Consider the following 19,680-nt stretch of genomic DNA (forward strand, 5'->3'; position numbering starts at 1 on the left):
ATAAATACTCAATAAACTTTCACGTATGTCCAAATAATGATAAAACATGCAAATGGACCCCACGAACGATATAATACATGAGGGTTACCATATCAAATTTATTTGTGGCAAATCAGATTCAAGTGAAATGATATTCTTGACCATTGACCATTGACCGTTTGACCCGATGACTTCAAAAACAAAATACAGCTTACAGTCATGTAGATACGTTGTCACATTTCTCACTTTTGAACTTCAGATCATACTTCATCTTAAGGTTTAGGCAAGAGCTCATAAAACTTTTGTAACCCGATTGACACCCTTCTATCATAATCCCTAAATATTAAATCTTTTTGCGTGGGGAGAAGTTGGTATATTAAATAGAAAATAGTTTGTTGATGGAGACGGGATCTTCTACCAGTTTGGTGTATAAATATACTTCATCAATAGTCAGGAATAAGAAACTCCCACTATCATCAATACTTCTATTAGCTTTAAAACTCTCACTCTCCTCTAAGCTACCACTTCTTCCCATTCTCATCTCTCTGAAGTAATTATAAGATGTGGAATATCATTTTCTTAACCCCTTAAAGCATTACTTGTTCCTTTCCATGTGGTTTCTTCTTTCTTTATAATAAAGGTATTGCAAGATCATCTTTATATTCCAATTGAATATAACATTCATTCTTCTTATAATCTGATAATCCAGAAAAGTATATCCCATATTATCCAAACCTAGTAAAAAAAATATGTATTTCTTGGCACTTGCCTCGATTGTTTATGTCAGCACCCTTGATCTTGATATAAAAGACACATCCAAATACTCTTAAAGTGTGTAAAAGTTACTTCTCGATCTTGTCATTCCTCTTATAGAAACTTGAAACCTATAAAAACTGAATGTCCATGATTTATTAGGTGAGATTTGTAAGACTCCACAAGATATTTGATAATCAAGTTATAAGAGTAGTGTTAGGAATAAACAAGAATAAATCACACACAAAGCCAATGAACATCTGATGACATGGCATACAACCAACTTCACTATAGTAACGATCATATACAAGATAGTTATACCCCATGTAATGTGTATATGTGTCTTTTGTTGTGTTGTGGCCACTATAATACCCATGAAAGGAAAAGGCATACTCAAATATGATACAACGGACAAAAGCATGCAGCTTAATGATACATAATACACAAAAAACCACTAATGGTATAGGAGAAGAATGTGTCGAGACTAAATACACATCACTATTTGGCATATGAATACAAATTTCCTACCGAGGAACTAACAATGTTATAGTTGCTTCATCAACTTCTGAAAAAGTGTAGTGCTTACGTGAACCTTCTTCAGCAAAGAAAGCAGGTTGTTTAGGTGGAGGTAGTGATCCATCACCACCCAACATCATAACCACAGAGGACATAGTTGGTCTATCTTGTGCATGATTTTGTACACATAATAGCCCAACATGTATTGATCTTTTCACCTCTGAGATAATGCATGACTTACGTAAAGATGGACTCATGAGGTCAAGGTACTTGCCTTCTGTATACAGTCTCCATGCCTGAATGAAACCAAAAAGTTAATAAAATGTTTTCAAAAGAAGATAATTAATCCATGAGATTTACTTACATGTCCAAGAAGGTTATCATTGAGATCTTCATGTGAGAATTCTCTGTTTTTCTTCCCACTCACTATCTCCAGCACCAAAACACCAAAACTAAACACATCCGATTTTACAGAAAAGCGTCCATGAAGTACATACTCGGGTGATATGTAACCACTATAAAACCATCAAAAAGCATGATGTATAAGCATGAGGATATGAACCCCATGGTCATAGTATATACTATACAGATACTTACTATGTTCCAACCACTTTCTTCGTTTTGGCTGTAATCTGGTTTCCTTCAAACTCTCTAGCAAGGCCAAAATCTGATATTTTAGGGTTCATGTCATGATCCAACAGAATATTGGCTGCTTTGAGGTCTCTGTGTATGATTCGAAGGCGAGAATCTTGGTGGAGATAAAGCATTCCTCTAGCAATCCCATTGATGATGCAAAAACGTTGACCCCAATCAAGCATACAACTTTTGGTTTCATCTGCCAACACAAGATTACCATATAGATTTAGATTTAGATTTAACAGACTACTTTTACTTTAAAATGAAAATAATAGAATGATGAAAGAGCTGAACCGAATAGAAGTAAGTCCAGGCTTTTGTTAGACATGTATTCATAAATCAGGATCCTTTCATCTCCATCCATGCAGTATCCAACAAGCTTCACAAGATTCCGATGTTGAAGTTTAGCAACACAAACAACTTCATTGTAGAACTCATCATAACCCTGTTCAGAAGTTCTAGAAAGTTGCTTCACAGCTATCTCTTGTCCGGTTTCCAACACTCCCTAAAGATTATGGTCAGGAATATGATCAGCTTTACTTTTTCTGTTAACTGAGCAAAGCTATAATTCAATGCAAGAACTTACCTTGTAAACAGGACCAAAGCCACCTTCTCCAAGCTTATTGTTGATTGAAAAGTTATTGGTAGCCTTGGTTATTATAGATAAGCTAACAAAATTCATCTCCAGATCTTCCTTTTGTACATTTGAATTATGTCTATCAATGGAGCGTACCCTTCGACCTACAAAGTGATATACACGAGTAACAGAAATGTCTACTTTTCCTTTTGCTTTACATTTTTCTGAAAAAAACAATTCCATTATGGCATTGCGAATTGTTTAATGTTTTCCTTACCTCTTGCTTTCATGTAAGACCTTTTCTTTTTCATGCTGAAAGCATACACTGCTACAGACAGGCCCATTAAGACCACCAAAATTGGCAAGACTATGATGAGTATTTCAATCTTTCTATTGAAGTCAGGTTGGGAGACTGTAAGACCTTCATTTACAAAATGAAACAAGTTTAACGGCTTTTCTTACTAAACTTATAACCAATCTCATTTCTATAATAAGCAATAGTATTATAGTTCAGATTGGCTTGTTTAGCTTTCTTGTCCCTATTTGGTGTTTTCCCCTATGTAATTATAACTTTGGCTAGCTGCTGGCCAGTCTTCTAATGATAATTTTGATGTTAAAAATATGAACTGTTGTGAAAATTTTAGTGTACCTGTTAGTAGGGATGCAGGCATTCTTATGTAAAGATCTTGGCTCTCTTCACAGACATTGAGATCCATCAATTCACCAAACCATAGTAAGCATCCACTCCCCCCTTTTTTGATATCTAAATTTGCATAAGCTGTACAAGTGCAATTTTTCCTGCAGGCTATCTCACACTCGCCAAGTGTCATGCTCCTATTGTACCATGAATATCGCGTGTCAGGAAATTTCATTCTATTAATTTTCCTAAAAGCATCTCCATGCCTACAATCTAAAGGACTTTGGAGCTTACACCCATTAGACCAGTCTGCTATGTTCCATTGTTCTGGATTTTTTGGTTCAAAACCTTCCATACAACTACAGGGAGGATTTCTGTTGATGTTACAGCTTCCATAAGGACCACAGATTCCATAGCGAACACAACTGTCTATTAGACCACTTGTATACACAACCCAATTTTGACTTCGATTGTTCCAATGCAACAATGCTATGCTTCCATCCCACCTCAAAGATATTATCTGAAAAATTGAACTCTTAAGCTCGAATTTATAATATACTTCCTTCTGGTTGACAACAAAATCATGAGAGTATATTGGATTTGACGTCTCAAAAGGCAAACCACTAAACCTGATGCCATTCCATGGTCCAAATCTTAAGTCTACTACTAAACCTTGGCTCACAATTATTTGTGGGTATCCATTTGTATCCACATAACTTACATACCGACCTGTAGAAGGATCGTCAGGACTCTTCCATGATGTCAAGCTCCTGTTTATGCCTGTTACAAAATCCTTACCAAGTTTCATTCCAGCTAGCAAAGTGTCACCAGGATAATCAAAACTTTGCCATATGAAATTTGTCTTATTAGAACTACTACTACTACTACCATCTTTTACAACAAAATTTCCAGTATCCAAAAGTTGTGCCACTGGATTGTTATTATACCTGACAAACGCGGAGGAATTGGATGACCAAATTAGGGTATCGCCACAGCAGGAAAGCAATAGGTGTCCCTTTCTGTTGATTTTGAGCGTGCCTGTTTTATTAGGTATCGGAAACTCTCTGTTTGCAATCCATACCACTCTACCTGTTGATATCTTCTTGAACCATATTCCCAAGTATCGATTGTTTGAGTTACTGGGGCTAAAAAAGCCAAGTTCATACATTCCTCCAGTTGAAACAATGGTCTCACCATCTTGGATGTCTTGATTTGAAGCTATGCTGTCTACAGCAAAAGAACCTGAGAAGAGCAAGAATAAAGAAATGGTGCACAATAAACTTGTGAAAAGGCCTTCCATCAACGATTTAGCCTCTTTGATTATTGTCTGGCTGGGAGCGCAGACCTAGCTGACCACAGGCGTGGACCCGATAATTGTGATTGAGATGTGATTTCAAAGACTGCCAAAAAATAATTTTATTTGTATCAAAGAAAGCGTCTTGGAAACTTACAGATGATTGAACATATCTTATCTCCTTTACGCTGTTCAGGTTTGAAAGATTCAATAGAACTTGTTTAATAGAATATTTTATCCAAACCACAACAACTAGTGCTGTTTGCATACAAAAATAAATATAATCTCTGACCGCATACATACCAATAAAACGTTGACTATTACCGATTCAGTATATTTCCATTTAACTCAGTCGAACTCGCTGTCTAAACAAGGGCTTGGAAGCTATAATCCGTTCTCCTAAATTCAATCAATTGGATAGGTAGACAGACTGTAAACCGACGTTATACAGCAATTACAAGTAAAAGCAGTGAGCGAACATCAAAAGAATAATCAACTTATTTGTCCACAAAAGTAGAAACATGAAACTCAAAATTCAGTCAGAGATCATGTTCATACCTTCGAATCATCGCATCAAATAATAGATACAAAATTAAATGCACCCGCGCACTGAGACTGTTTTTTTACCTTTCACAGAATAACTCGGAATTCAAAACAAAATTCCGAATTCGCATCAGTAGCAAAGCCAAAATTAAGAAGGTTTGCAAAATCTCCAGATTTTAGACGATTAGTTACGTTTAACAAAGGCGTGAGGGGAATTCCATACCTTTGTTCGGTGCCTCCTTCGTCTACTGTGCACCAGTATTTTTGATTCAGCGTTTTGACTTTTGATTTTTGTTACTTTAAAATCGAAGAGCGGCAAAATTGTTGCGAGTTACCGTTACCAGGACCAAATAAAGTTAAGGTTATTCGGTTTGCTCACGCTAGAAGGGAGTCTTCGTTACAGGGGTCGGTTCGGTAATCCGGTTTTTCGGTTTCCTCGAATCGTTTGAAATTTTTTTTAGTCCAATTCGAAAACCGAACCAAATCAAATTCAAATTCTCTAGACCAAACTGAAAACCGAATTCTAATTCGGTTTGGTTCAGTTTGAAAACCGAGGAAACCAAATATTAACTTAAAAAAATTTCAAACATAAACTTAAATGTTTTTAACATAGAAAACTAAAGTTGCAAACAGAAAGATTTAAAGTTTTAACAAAATGCTCCAAATAGTATATGGGTAAAAATGATTTTTACTTTATAAAAATATATTTTTATTTAATATAAAATATAAAATATATTTTTTAATTAAGTGACTTATGAAATTCGGTTTTTCGGTTCGGTTTGGTTTAAACTTCATGAGACCAAAATTTGAACCAAAAACCACATTTACAATTCGGTTTGGTCTCAAACGAAACCAAAAACCAAATTTGAATATGGTTCGGTCTAAAATCGATTTTGATTCGATTTGGTTTTCGGGTTTTTTGGTTCCGGACCAAATAATTCCCACCCCTAGTTACACGTCGTTCTTTTCCCTAAAAGTATGGTTTCCACTAGAGGCATGCAAGAAACCGTACAAACCGCATAAACCGCTCGCACCGCACCGCACCGCACCACACCGCATAATGCGGTTTTGAACTTTTGCGGTGCGGTTTGCGGTTTGTAATATTTGTAAACCGCACTATGCGGTGCAGTTTGCGATTTATAGTTAGAAAACTGTGGTTCAAACCGCACCGCAACGCACATATATATATATATATATATATATATATATATATATATATATATATATATATATATATATATATATATATATATATATATATATATATATATAATTTGATTACAGTACTAATATTTACCATATAAAAACTATTATACTTATTTTACAAATCGAATGTCAAGCCATAAATATGATATAACACAATTATGCATATTTGATAACTTCTAACTATGGCTAATTGATTCTTGTAGCATAGTCTTTAATTTATCTTTTTTAAATTATCATTGCATCAATTGTTTAATCCGATTGCAGATATTGTTTAATAAATTTGGAGTTGTGTTCTACATTATTTTTTTCTTAATGTTGGTCGTTATATCAAAACAACGAAAAAAGGAATGTCGAAAATATATGGATCAGAAAGCAACACATAAATTGGCAAACATAATGACATATATATTATACGTATTCAAATATTACCGAATCTAAAATTGAATGATACTAATAAAAGTAACAAGGTTAAGTATCTTATCAAACCGCACATAAACCGCAAAACCGCATGTGCCAAACCGCATCAAACCGCACCGCATACTGCGGTTTACGGCTTTCGCGGTGCGGTTTATGGTTTGGAAAAATCGTAAACCGCATATGTGGTGCGGTTTGCGGTTTTAAGTCTAAACCGCACCGCGAACACCCCTAGTTTCCACAATGCAAGGAGTGACGTAGTATTTGATTTTTTTTCACTTTAATAAAATAAAAACTATATTTTTAATAAAAAAACATTCATTTCATTACTTTAAAATAAAAATAACATTACATTTCATTGCTTAAAAAAATCCTAAATACTTCGAAAAAAAACACTAAAAAATTTAAACCTACAAACTTAAAAAAACATACATCAAACGATTAAAAATAAAACACACTACATGAAGTCGTCTTCCGAGAACTCGTCTTACGGGTCATCTGCGGGATCCAAATTGAGGTTAATGTGTTCCACCAAGTCCATACGAAGATTGTGAAATGTTTCATTGCAACAAACACCTGCTCTCTTTTCAATGTACTCGTCCCCCCCCCCCCCCCCCAAATTTCTATTGCTTGTGTCGCGGGAATGGTTTCCTCCTCATCATACTCACATATCGCTCTTCCTTCGTTTTCGATAATCATATTATGCAGTTTTATACATGCATACTTCATGCATTTTTTCCTCGCTGAAAAAAAATTGTTGGTGTTTTCAATATAAACCAACATTTCTTGAGAGCTCCAAAAGCCCGCTCAACATCCTTCCTAGCTATTTCTTGAGCTTTCTTGAATTTTTTCCGACGAGTATCATTCGGACACGTAAACGATTTAACAAAAACTGCATACTCAGGGTAGATATCATCAACTAGATAATAACCACATTTATATGGTGTTCCACGCAATTGGAAATAAGAATCTGGTGCAAATCCGTCGTATATGTTGTTAAATATAGGTGAACGATTAAGAATGTTAATGTCGTTAATGGATCCAGGATAACAAAAAAAAAGCATGTCAAATCCACTGATCATGTGATGCCACCGCTTCAAGTATGATCGTTGGATGTCCATGATCACCTCGGATAAATTGACCATGGTGTGAGGTAGGGCAATCTTCTCATGCCCAATGTAGATAATCTAAACTTCCTAACATTCCAGGAAAGTCATGTACGCTAGAATGATGAGATTGCAATTTCATGATATCATTGCATGTAGGCTTCCGTAAATATTTTGGACCATAAAATTGAATAATAGTTTTGCAAAAATAGTGTAGACTATTTCGTACAGTCTTAGCTGACATCCTAAAACTATCGTCCAACGCATCAGGAACGATGTCATATGCTAATTGACGAAGTGCAGATGTGCATTTTTGTAAAGGGGTGAAACCGGGTGTATCTCTAGCATCGGGCAGTTGCTCGAAAAAATCACACTCCCTCGTTATATCTTCGACTATACGTTCGTACAAAGGTTTGAACATTATGAAGCGCCTTCTTAAGTAATATCCTTGAAAAGTGACATTTTCTTGAAAGTAGTCTTGTATCAAACGTTGATTTGCATCTTCACGATTTCTACAAATAAATCTTCGGGTTCTCCGTTCAGCACTGTCGGATGCGCTGCTGCATGCCGCTTCATACATTTGTTCCGCAAATTTAGCATCAACGACAAAAACATCGAACATAACATCAAATTCGTCAGAAGAATAGGACGACGACATTTTTTTGATTTTTTTGAGAGGTAATGTAGTAGAAAGATAAAAAAAAATGTGAAGGGTTGAGAGGCTTATATAGAAGCTAAAGGTTAAAATGAAAAAAAAATTAAAAAATCAAATTATGACCGTTTGCAACGGTCAAAAAGGTGTGGCCAATCAAAAACGTCCGAGAAGTGCTCCCTCCCACAGCCGTAGTGTGGCCTCAGCCGCACCCATACCACACACATGGGACGGTGTTTGTGCCTACGTGTCACAGGACTGCGGCCTCAGCCGCATCCCACTCCATCGTGTCTTATAATAAAAGTTAAGGTTACGTCGTTTTCATGGTATTTGGTTTTGTTAATCAAATAGAAATATAACTAATGTAAATGTTTGTATCTACGATTTTTTTTATAGTGCTGGCAAAATGATCAATTTGTTCGGAACATCGTGATATTTTGGAATATAGTCAGAAATCAGCAGGATGAGCCATTTTGGAATGTTTTTATGTTTTTTTCGTGTTTATATATTACAAAAATTTCAATGAGCCGGAATGTTTTTATGTTTTTTCGTGTTTATGTTTTACGAATATTTCAATTACTAGTACATTCGATAATTTATATATGTTTTTTTATATGTTTATTGTTGTATGGTCTTTTTTAGTCGTAATATTTATAAAATAAATCAAGAAAAATCTTCATAAGTGTAACGACCCAATTTTCAAAACAAAATTTTCATTTTTAATTATCCAAAATGCATGTTTACCATCCACAAAACCAGTTACAATTGTTTTCAAAACATATCAATTACAACTTTGTGTTAAAACATCAGAGTGTCCCGTAACATAATAATGAGAGATAGATTGCACGTCGCGTCATCAAGCCTTGCCTTTGCCCTTGGGCTCAGATGTACCTGAAACAAATCCAAAAACTGTAAGCTAATGCTTAGTGAGTTCCCCAGAGCATACCACACATACAATTCAAATATCACATATCCTACTAGCCCTAGGGCTACATACATCACATAAGTCATGCATACAACCGATAAGGATGTCGTGGGATCGTCCCCAGGGTCTTACTCCAGGATGTCATGGGCTCTCCGTATGGTCTTACACCTAAGTATCATGGGCTCTCCCATGGTCTTTGATAGGAAAGCCATGGGCTCTCCACATGGTCTTATATCTATGTGTCATGGGCTCTCCCATGGTCTTCTATACAATATACCACATATATCAAAGCATACTTCCTAGATCATACCAACTAACATGTCACATAATACAATCTCAGCTAGGATACTACACATCATAAAATGGGCCGGCCTTGGTGCCTTAGACCCATTGGTATGGTGAGGAGACTCACCTCTGTCTGCTGAATACAAAGTTGTTCTCTTAATAGTCCGTAACCTTCCGTGCTGAATAATAATATTAAACAATGTTAGGACTTTAATTAATCAAAGGAAACCCAAACTCCAAACCCTTCTATAACGTCCAATTATCCATCCCTTGCTAATGGGCCCAAAGTCCAAGTCCAAAATCCTTAATGGGCCTCTTGGCCCAATAAGGCCCAATCAATATGTCCATGGCCCATAACCGATGATATGACTCATAATTCCCAGAAAACAACCATGCCCAATAATCAAATGAGGCCCAATAGCTCCAAGGCCCAAAACAGATCCGGCCCAACTGTGATGCGTACGCTCGGCGTACCATCCTGGTACACGCAGTGTACAGGGGTCTTGGGACTACGTGCGGCGTACACTGGGTTACGCCCAACGTACAACCAGTTCAAGCACTTTCTCCATTAAGTGCTTAATACTCGTTTCCTTTACGTCCAAAAGCCAGATCTAAGTTTGTTAAGGCGTCCTAAGGAATAAAGTTGGCAACTTTATGCCTTTGCATGCCTCATAAACACCCAACACTTCCATTAAGACCTTTCCAAGGTCTATAACCCATGCATGAGGCCAAAACTCCCATCAAGACTCAATTTTTATGGTTCTAAAGGACCAAGGGACCTCAGATCTGTCATTCCCATCCTTTGGAGTTGCTTAGCTCACAAGAGGAGGTCCAAAACCAACCAAAGGGACAAAAGTAGAAAACCCTAGCTAGATCTATTGATTTAAATGGAAAGGTGCAAGCTTTATACCTCCAGAAGCTCCTCAAGGTCGACAATATGCAGGTTCTTGAAGCCAAATGACACTCCAAGCTTCCTTGCCAACTTCTTCTTCTTGGATGAAGACAAAAAGGACCAAAAATGCACTCTTGAAGCTCAAAATGCACTCACAAATGATATTAGGGTTTTCAGAGGCGTTTGAAGGTGAATGAGGCTGTTAAGGGTGAGGCTCAAAAGAGTTAAGGGTGTTTATATAGGTCTCAAGTCCGAATTTTAGGGTTTGAACATCCTGGCACGTACGCCTAACGTACGTGCTGCCTCTCCGTGATCCTCCTTGCCAAGTACGCTAAGCTTACTCATAAGTACGCCCAGTGTACTCAAGGTTCTCTTATGATATAATAGAAATACTTCAAGGGTTACAAGGTCATACCTGATTTGGAGTGTTACAACTCTCCCCTACTTGAACTAGACTTCGTCCTCGAAGTCCACAGCTGCGAATAGATTGTGATAATGCTCCCGCATCTCCTCCTCCGGCTCCCAAGTCCACTCGGAGCCCCTTCGGTGTTGCAATTGCACCTTCACCAGTTTCACCTCCTTGTTCCGAAGACCCTTCGTCTTCCTATCTAAGATGGCAACCGGCCTCTCGATGTAGTTCAGGCTCCCATCCACCTGAATATCGTCCAACGACACAATTGCGGACTCGTCAGAGACACACTTCTGAAGCTGAGATACGTGGAAGGTATTGTGAATCTGACTAAGCTCCTCTGGCAGCTCTAAGCGATATGTCACCTTGCCCACCCGGGCCGTGATCCTGAACGAGCCTATGAACCGAGGCCCCAACTGATGGGTTTTAGGTAAAACAAATAAACTAGAAAACAATTCCTAAGTTCACATGCAACCTACTTTGGATCTATGTTTTAACTATTGAACATATGACTTTGAATTGCAAAACAAGAACCCTAGAGGAGAGAGGCTAATTTCGAAATTAACAAACTAGGGTTTAGGGTTTACATACCTTTCAATTGTTATAGCAAACAATTGATCTTGATCTTGATCTTCTTGGAAGCTTTAGCACCACAAGTGTAATGCCTCTAATGGAATCACACCCAATGACTAGCAAGAAGGAAAGTAAAAGAAGAGAGAGGGGAGGGAGTATGCAATTTCGGCCAAGGTATTCTTCCAAAGAATGAGTACCCTAAAATGTGAGCCAGGAGGCTCCTTAAATAGTTGAGGGAACTAGGGTTTAGGGAAAACCCTAGTTATCCTTTGCTTAGGGCCTAAGCAAGACCCAAGGCCTTATCTTGGACCCCTTGGACGAATTCTCTAGGGTTTCCCCTAGGGTTTTCGTCCACCCCCTTCCAAGGGAGTTCTGGATCCTTCCATTCAACTATCAGTTAATTGCAAACTAGTCCCTGCACTTTATAATCAATTCTTTTAACCCCAAAATCAATTCTGATTAATTTCTGGCTAACAATTAATTAAACATAATGATTTCTAATTAATATATTAATCCATTAACATATTAATAAATCATTTATATATATATATATATATATATATTAATTTATTAATCTTATAAATTAATATCTCTCCTTTCATAATTTCCTTGTCCAGTTGCTAGGTTGAGGGCAACCCAAAAGGACTGTGCTGCTATCAATTCAAGTACATACCAATTATAGTTATGGGCTTAGACACCTAATCCAACAGTCTCCCACTTGGATAAGTCTGTAACTATAATTGCTAGTATGCCTTCTAAATTTGACCAGCAAATTGTAGCTTCCAAAAAGCTGCTGCCGAACTCTGACCCAGTCAGTTACGTGTCCTAAGATAAGTGATCATATAATCCTTCGTTCTGCTAGATATCCCTAGACATAAGACATGGAATGTAATCAATCTCTTTGTCCAGAATCTATGTTTCCCGATTTCTGATTTGTGATGATGTAGGACTTCTAATCGAACACATCAATCTAATCTTGGCTGGGCCCATCACATAAGTCAACACCAAATCATCGAGGGGCCCACAGATATCGCTTTTCCTATTAGGGCAAAAGGAACGAATAAACGTTGACTCATATGCTTGTATCTTTTACTCATCAAATTATACATGACAATACGTTTTATAACACCAAGTTACTGATGCGTTTTCGTATCACCAATGCACAACCGACTTGTAAATTACAACTCATATATCTTCGTTTCAAGATTATAAGATATTATCATCTCAGTATTACTCGTGATGAATTCCATGAAGTAATACTCTGAGCGAGGGTTTATCCAATACTCAAATCTCAATTTCTGAGTACTCATGAACATTGCAGCAATTCTATTGCCATGTCTATCCTTAGACAATCTACAATCCAGTTCATGACAGTCTTAATTCACTACTTACTTCCAAAAGTATGAGTGACTGTGGAGTTTGAATAATCTTATTATTCGGGAAGTAAAACATGCAAAAATGAAACACAATAATAAACAATTGACAAAAGGCAGAAACCAAACTTATAAATAATACTTTATTATTTAATCACCAAAAGTCAATTACATTTACTTTGTTACAAGTTTCAGAATAAAACTAATCTAACTACTAAAACTAATATCATCTTTCAGTCCTATGCTCCGAGCATGCTGAATATGCTTAGCCCTACTCAGACCCTTTGTGAGGGGATCTGTTGGGTTATCTTCAGATGACACCCTCTTTACTATAAGATGGCCTTCTTCAACTCTATGTCTGATGAAATGGTACTTTCTGTCGATATGTCTGGTCTTACCATGATCTCTCGGTTCCTTTGTCAAGGCAACCGCTCCTTCATTATCGCAGAACAGTTCCATAGGCTCCTGGATGGTTGGAACAACTCCGAGATCCCCGATGAAGTTCCTCAACCAAGCTACTTCTTTCGACGCTTCACTTGCTGCTATGTACTCTGATTCACAAGTAGAATCAGCCACCGTATTTTGCTTGGAACTCTTCCAAGTAACTGCTCCTCCATTCAGTAAAAACACCCAGCCCGACTGAGAACGAAAGTTATCTCTATCCGTCTGAAAGCTGGCATCACTGTAACCATCTACTCTCAAAGTATCAGTGCCACCAAGCACAAGGACCCAGTCCTTTGTCCTTCGCAAATACTTGAGTATATTCTTAACTGCTATCCAATGAGATCTACCTAGGTTTCCCTGATAGCGACTGACCATGCTCAAAGCAAATGCCACATCAGGGCGAGTACATGTCATAGCGTACATGATCGATCCGACAGCGGAAGCATAAGGTACACGACTCATGTCATCTATTTCAACATCTGTACTCGGGCATTGAGTCTTACTCAATTTGGTATTGCTCTGGATAGGTAGCTCTTCCTTCTTGGAATTTTCCATACTAAACCTCTTTAGTACCTTATCCAAGTATGTGCTCTGACTAAGTCCAATTAGTCTCTTCTTTCTATCTCTCAATATTCTAATCCCAAGAATATAGGCAGCTTCTCCAAGGTCTTTCATGGCAAAACACTTTCCAAGCCAAGACTTAACTTCTTTCAAGGTTGGAACGTCGTTACCAATGAGTAATATGTCATCGACATACAACACCAGCAAAGTTACTATACTCCCACTAGCCTTGATATACACACAGAACTCATCTTCACTTCTAGAGAAACCAAACTCTTTGACTTTCTCATGGAAGCAAAGATTCCAACTGCGAGATGCTTGTTTCAATCCATAAATGAATTTCTCAAGCTTGCACACTCTATTGGGGAACTTTGCATCAACAAAACCCTCTGGCTGACTCATGTAAACATCTTCAGCCAACTTCCCATTAAGGAAAGCAGTTTTGACATCCATCTGCCAGATTTCATAATCATGAAAGGCAGCTATGGCGAGCAATATCCTAATAGATTTAATCTTAGCCACTGGCGAGAAGGTCTCATCATAGTCAACCCCTGGGGTTTGAGTGAAACCTTTTGCAACCAGTCGAGCCTTGAATGTGTGCACATTTCCATCCATGTCTGTCTTCTTCTTGAAGATCCATTTGCACCCAACTGTCTTACGACCTGGTGCACTATCAACCAAATTCCAAACTTGGTTGTCATACTTAGAAATGGGATGCCGAGATCCAAGTGCAAATTTCATAAAGGTAGGTGAATGACGATTCACCAATTCCACCATTAGACGAAATAAACGAAGTGAAATTCCTAATTCTTTTGAGATACATTGAAACTATTCAATGGCATGTTTTAATCTCAGATTATGCTCTTCTATTTGTGACTGGGATGCCAAGGATCACAAACAAGATGTGAATAACCATGCAAATGTGCTTGGTAACCTCATTGTCTTTATCATTAACTATTGATGTGCTGGTAAACCACACACGCTCCATCAAAATGACAATTATGAGATACCCATTACTACTCTTTATTAGTGCCTTTTAGTGTGCTGGTTAACCACACACGCTCCACTAACGACCAATAAAGCATAATGTGCAATTTCATGGATTAGCATACTTTTCACATTTTTCCTAAAGTAACTAGAGTTGGGATTTTGAAAATAATGTTCTAGTACTTTCTTTAATATCATTATACTTTTAATGAGAAGTAGTTGTCCTATCAAATCCGTTCTGCTAACGACCCTCCACTAATCAAGGAAGCGGTGGGTGAGAGTGGACACCCATTCAACTACCATTTTATAGGCAGTTTCCTTATACCCCCCTTATAGATTAGCTTCGTGAATGAGGCATACTAGCGATTTGACTGACCATATTCTTATACATATATAATATTAGACTTTTAATTATAATATATATATAAGGTGTGTTTTAAAACATTTTAAAACTTCAAGGGTTTATAAATTTCGAAATTTAAGCTATTAAATTTAAATTTAAATAAACCAATTAACTAGATTTAATATTTATCTTTTAATTAACTATTAATCAAATTATTAAATCTTGTAAGGATTATCTAATTAAATTAATCCATTAATTTAATCCTAATCCTTATCCCTCTAAATTTCGAAAAATAGGGTAAGGATAATTATCCAATTAATCTAATTAAGTAACAATTATCCAAAACAAGAAACCTTAAAACTTCTAGCATATTTCGAAATTTACAAGGGAGGAGGCTAGGGTTTTCAAAACCCTAACCCTAATTTCGATTAGGGTTCTTTGGAGGCTAGGGTTTTCGAAAAGCCTTTAATCCAAAACCCTAAAACGAAAATTTGGCCTTTAGGGTTTAATAGCTATAAACCCTAATTTGCAATTCAACAATTATAGCAATTCAATTTAAAACAAACAATGTCTCTGATACCACTGATGGGTTTTAGGTAAAACAAATAAACTAGAAAACAATTCCTAAGTTCACATGCAACCTACTTTGAATCTATGTTTTAACTATTGAACATATGACTTTGAATTGCAAAACAAGAACCCTAGAGGAGAGAGGCTAATTTCGAAATTAACAAACTAGGGTTTAGGGTTTACATACCTTTCAATTGTTATAGCAAACAATTGATCTTGATCTTGATCTTCTTGGAAGCTTTAGCACCACAAGTGTAATGCCTCTAATGGAATCACACCCAATGACTAGCAAGAAGGAAAGTAAAAGAAGAGAGAGGGGAGGGAGTATGCAATTTCGGCCAAGGTATTCTTCCAAAGAATGAGTACCCTAAAATGTGAGCCAGGAGGCTCCTTAAATAGTTGAGGGAACTAGGGTTTAGGGAAAACCCTAGTTATCCTTTGCTTAGGGCCTAAGCAAGACCCAAGGCCTTATCTTGGACCCCTTGGACGAATTCTCTAGGGTTTCCCCTAGGGTTTTCGTCCACCCCCTTCCAAGGGAGTTCTGGATCCTTCCATTCAACTATCAGTTAATTGCAAACTAGTCCCTGCACTTTATAATCAATTCTTTTAACCCCAAAATCAATTCTGATTAATTTCTGGCTAACAATTAATTAAACATAATGATTTCTAATTAATATATTAATCCATTAACATATTAATAAATCATTTATATATATATATATATATATATATATATATATTAATTTATTAATCTTATAAATTAATATCTCTCCTTTCATAATTTCCTTGTCCAGTTGCTAGGTTGAGGGCAACCCAAAAGGACCGTGCTGCTATCAATTCAAGTACATACCAATTATAGTTATGGGCTTAGACACCTAATCCAACACCAACTTGCCCCTCTTCCGAAACCTGATGATCCCTTTCCATGGCGACACCTTCAGCAACACGAAATCCCCCACCTGAAACTCGAGATCTGAACGTCGTCGGTCATCATAACTCTTCTGACGGCTTTGCGCGACTTGCAACCGGTCACGCACCTGCTGAATCAATCTGGTAGTCTTGAGCACTACCTCGGTGCTCCCCATGACCAGATGCCCAACCTCGTCCCAACACACTGGGGTCCTGCACCTCCGACCATATAACATCTTGAATGAGGCTCGGTCAATACTATCATGATAACTATTATTGTATGAGAACTCTACCAGTGGGAGGTATGTATCCCAACTCCCTCCAAAATCCAGAACGCAGGCTCGAAGCATGTCCTCCAGCGTCTGGATCGTCCTCTCACTCTGTCTGTCAGTCTAAGGGTGGTACGCCGTACTGAAATGTAGCTGAGTGCCCAGTTCCTCGTGGAACTTCTTCCAGAATCTGGATGTAAACCGGACATCCCTGTCAGAGACTACCGACACTGGCACCCCATGCCTAGCCACCACTTTTCGTACATAAATATCCGCCAACTTTTCCGCGGATATGCTCTCGAAAATTGGAATGAAGTGCGCACTCTTCGTCAGTCTGTCTATGATCACCCATATGGCATTCACACCCCTCGCCATCCTTGGTAACTTCGTGATGAAGTCCATAGTGATCTCATCCCACTTCCACATGGGAATGGGTAGCGGCTGAACCTTGCCATGAGGCCGCTGATGCTCGGCCTTGACCTTCCTGCAGGTCAAGCACCGCTCCACAAACCAGGCGATTTCCCTCTTCATGCAAGGCCACCAATAACTCAGTCTCAAGTCTCTATACATTTTCGTAGCCCCTGGATGTATAGAGAACTTGGATTTGTGTGCCTCCTCTAATATCCTCTGTCTCACTCCTCCAGTCATCGGTACCCACACTCGGCCACACTGCGTCAAAAGACCACGGCTATCCTTAACAAACAAAGGATATTGCCCCCGAATCCGCTCTAACTTCCAATTCTCCTTCTTCACCCCCTCGACCTGAGCCTCTTTGATCATATCTAACAAAGGAGAAATCACCGTCATCCTCATACAAAGGTTCCTAATCGGGGACCCTGCCGTCTTGCGGCTCAATGCATCGGCCACCACGTTGGCCTTCCCTGGATGGTATAGGATCTCGCAATCATAATCCTTCAGCACATCCAGCCACCTCCTCTGACGCATATTGAGGTTCTGCTGATCCATCAAATACGTCAAACTCTTGTGATCGGTATAAATGGTGCACCGCACTCCATACAAATAGTGCCTCCAAATCTTGAGGGCAAACACCGCTGCCCCCAATTCTAGGTCGTGAGTGGGGTAATTCGCCTCATGAGGCTTCAACTGCCTCGAGGCGTAAGCTATCACATGCCCCCTCTGCATCAGTACCGCACCTAACCCTGAAATCGACGCGTCGCAGTACACCACCAAATCATCTAACCCCTCAGGTAGTACTAGAATCGGAGCCTCGCATAACTTCCGTCTCAGGGTCTCAAAAGCCAATTGTTGATCCGCACCCCATCGAAAAGTTACATTCTTCTTGGTCAAACGAGTCAATGGCACAACAATCTTGGAGAAGTCCTGGATAAACCTCCAATAATATCCCGCTAAGCCCAAGAAGCTACAAATCTCTGATGCGTTCTTCGGTACTTCCCATCGCATCACAGCCTCAACTTTGGTTGGGTCAACAGAAATGCCCTCCTGATTGATGATATGCCCCAAAAACTGAACCTCCCGCAGCCAGAAATCACACTTGGAGAACTTTGCATAAAGCTTCTCCGCCCTCACGGTCTCTAGTACCTCCCTCAAATGCTGCTCATGCTGCTCCCTGGTCTTAGAATAGACCAGGATATCGTCAATAAAAACGATCACCGACCGATCCAGCATCGGTCTACACACCCTGTTCATAAGGTCCATGAACGCTGCTGGGGCATTGGTGAGCCCAAACGGCATCACCACAAACTCATAATGCCCATACCGAGTACTGAACGTCGTCTTCAGTATATCCTCATCCCGAATCCTCATCTGATGGTATCCCGACCGAAGATCAATCTTGGAAAACCATGACGCACCCCGCAGCTGATCGAACAAATCATCGATCCTTGGCAACGGATAACGGTTCTTCACCGTTAGTTTGTTCAGCTCCCTATAATCGATGCACATCCTGTATGATCCATCCTTCTTTTTCACGAAAAGAATCGGTGCTCCCCACGGGGAACTGCTCGGACGAATGAACCCTCGGTCTAGCAGCTCCTGAAGCTGCGTAGATAGCTCCTGCATCTCCGATGGTGCCAACCGGTAGGGTGCCTTAGCTATCGGAGCGGCACCCGACACCAAGTCAATGCGAAACTCCACCTGCCTCTCCGGAGGCACTCCTGGTAACTCTTCGGGGAAAACGTCCCGAAAATCCTGTACCACAGGCACACTGCCCACATCTGTCACGGTCTCTACTCTCGTATCCGAGACATAATCCAGAAATCCCGTGCAACCCTGCTGTAAAAACCTCCTAGCCCTCGCAGCCGAATAGAGGGTCGGCCCCTGCGAAGCCCTCTCACCATGAATAACCAGTTCTCCCCCACTTGGGGTTCGAACCCTAATCAACTGGCGCTCGCAATCAATCATGGCCCCGTTGGCCCCCAACCAATCCATCCCGACAATCACCTTCAACCCTCGCAACGGTATCAAGACTAGGTCGACACGAAACCTCTATCCAAGCACATTCAGGACACAGTCCCGATACACCCTCGCAGCACTAACGGTGCGGTCATCTGCAATCTCTACCTCGAGTGGGGAATCCAGAGCTCCGGGCATGTCCCAGAACTTCTTGCTAAGCACAAGAGATACGAACGATCGAGTGGCACCCGAATCAAACAAAACATGTGCCGACATACCATTGACCAAAAAGGTCCCTATACAAGCATAATATAAATATAAGTCATACAAATCATAATGAGCAGGGAATAATAGATACGTACCAGCCACAACGGTTGGTGCTGCCTGAGCCTCCTCGGTGGTCAACTGAAATGTGCGGCTCTTCACCGCCGGAACCTTCGCCTTGGCAGGGCGG

At 39.2% G+C, this 19,680-nt stretch overlaps 2 protein-coding genes across 2 annotated transcripts; both read right to left on the reverse strand.

Annotated features, from left to right (window-relative positions):
• Positions 1-996: 996 nt before the first annotated feature.
• Positions 997-4,655, reverse strand: LOC145161152 (G-type lectin S-receptor-like serine/threonine-protein kinase At4g27290). The gene is made up of 7 exons (XM_079080602.1): positions 3,111-4,655; positions 2,739-2,882; positions 2,471-2,625; positions 2,179-2,389; positions 1,846-2,083; positions 1,613-1,763; positions 997-1,544 (listed from the first exon to the last, which is right to left on the reverse strand). The coding sequence occupies exons 1-7, from the start codon at positions 4,396-4,398 to the stop codon at positions 1,257-1,259; spliced, it is 2,475 nt and encodes an 824-aa protein (XP_078936728.1). The 5' UTR covers positions 4,399-4,655; the 3' UTR covers positions 997-1,256.
• Positions 4,656-7,280: 2,625 nt separating this feature from the next.
• Positions 7,281-8,319, reverse strand: LOC145158540 (uncharacterized). The gene is made up of 2 exons (XM_079077426.1): positions 7,891-8,319; positions 7,281-7,718 (listed from the first exon to the last, which is right to left on the reverse strand). The coding sequence occupies exons 1-2, from the start codon at positions 8,317-8,319 to the stop codon at positions 7,281-7,283; spliced, it is 867 nt and encodes a 288-aa protein (XP_078933552.1).
• Positions 8,320-19,680: the final 11,361 nt, after the last annotated feature.

Source organism: Lactuca virosa, chromosome 2, assembly GCF_052849685.1.
Source record: "Lactuca virosa cultivar CGN04683 chromosome 2, Lactuca_virosa_CGN04683_v6, whole genome shotgun sequence".
NCBI classification, from domain to species: Eukaryota; Viridiplantae; Streptophyta; class Magnoliopsida; order Asterales; family Asteraceae; genus Lactuca; species Lactuca virosa.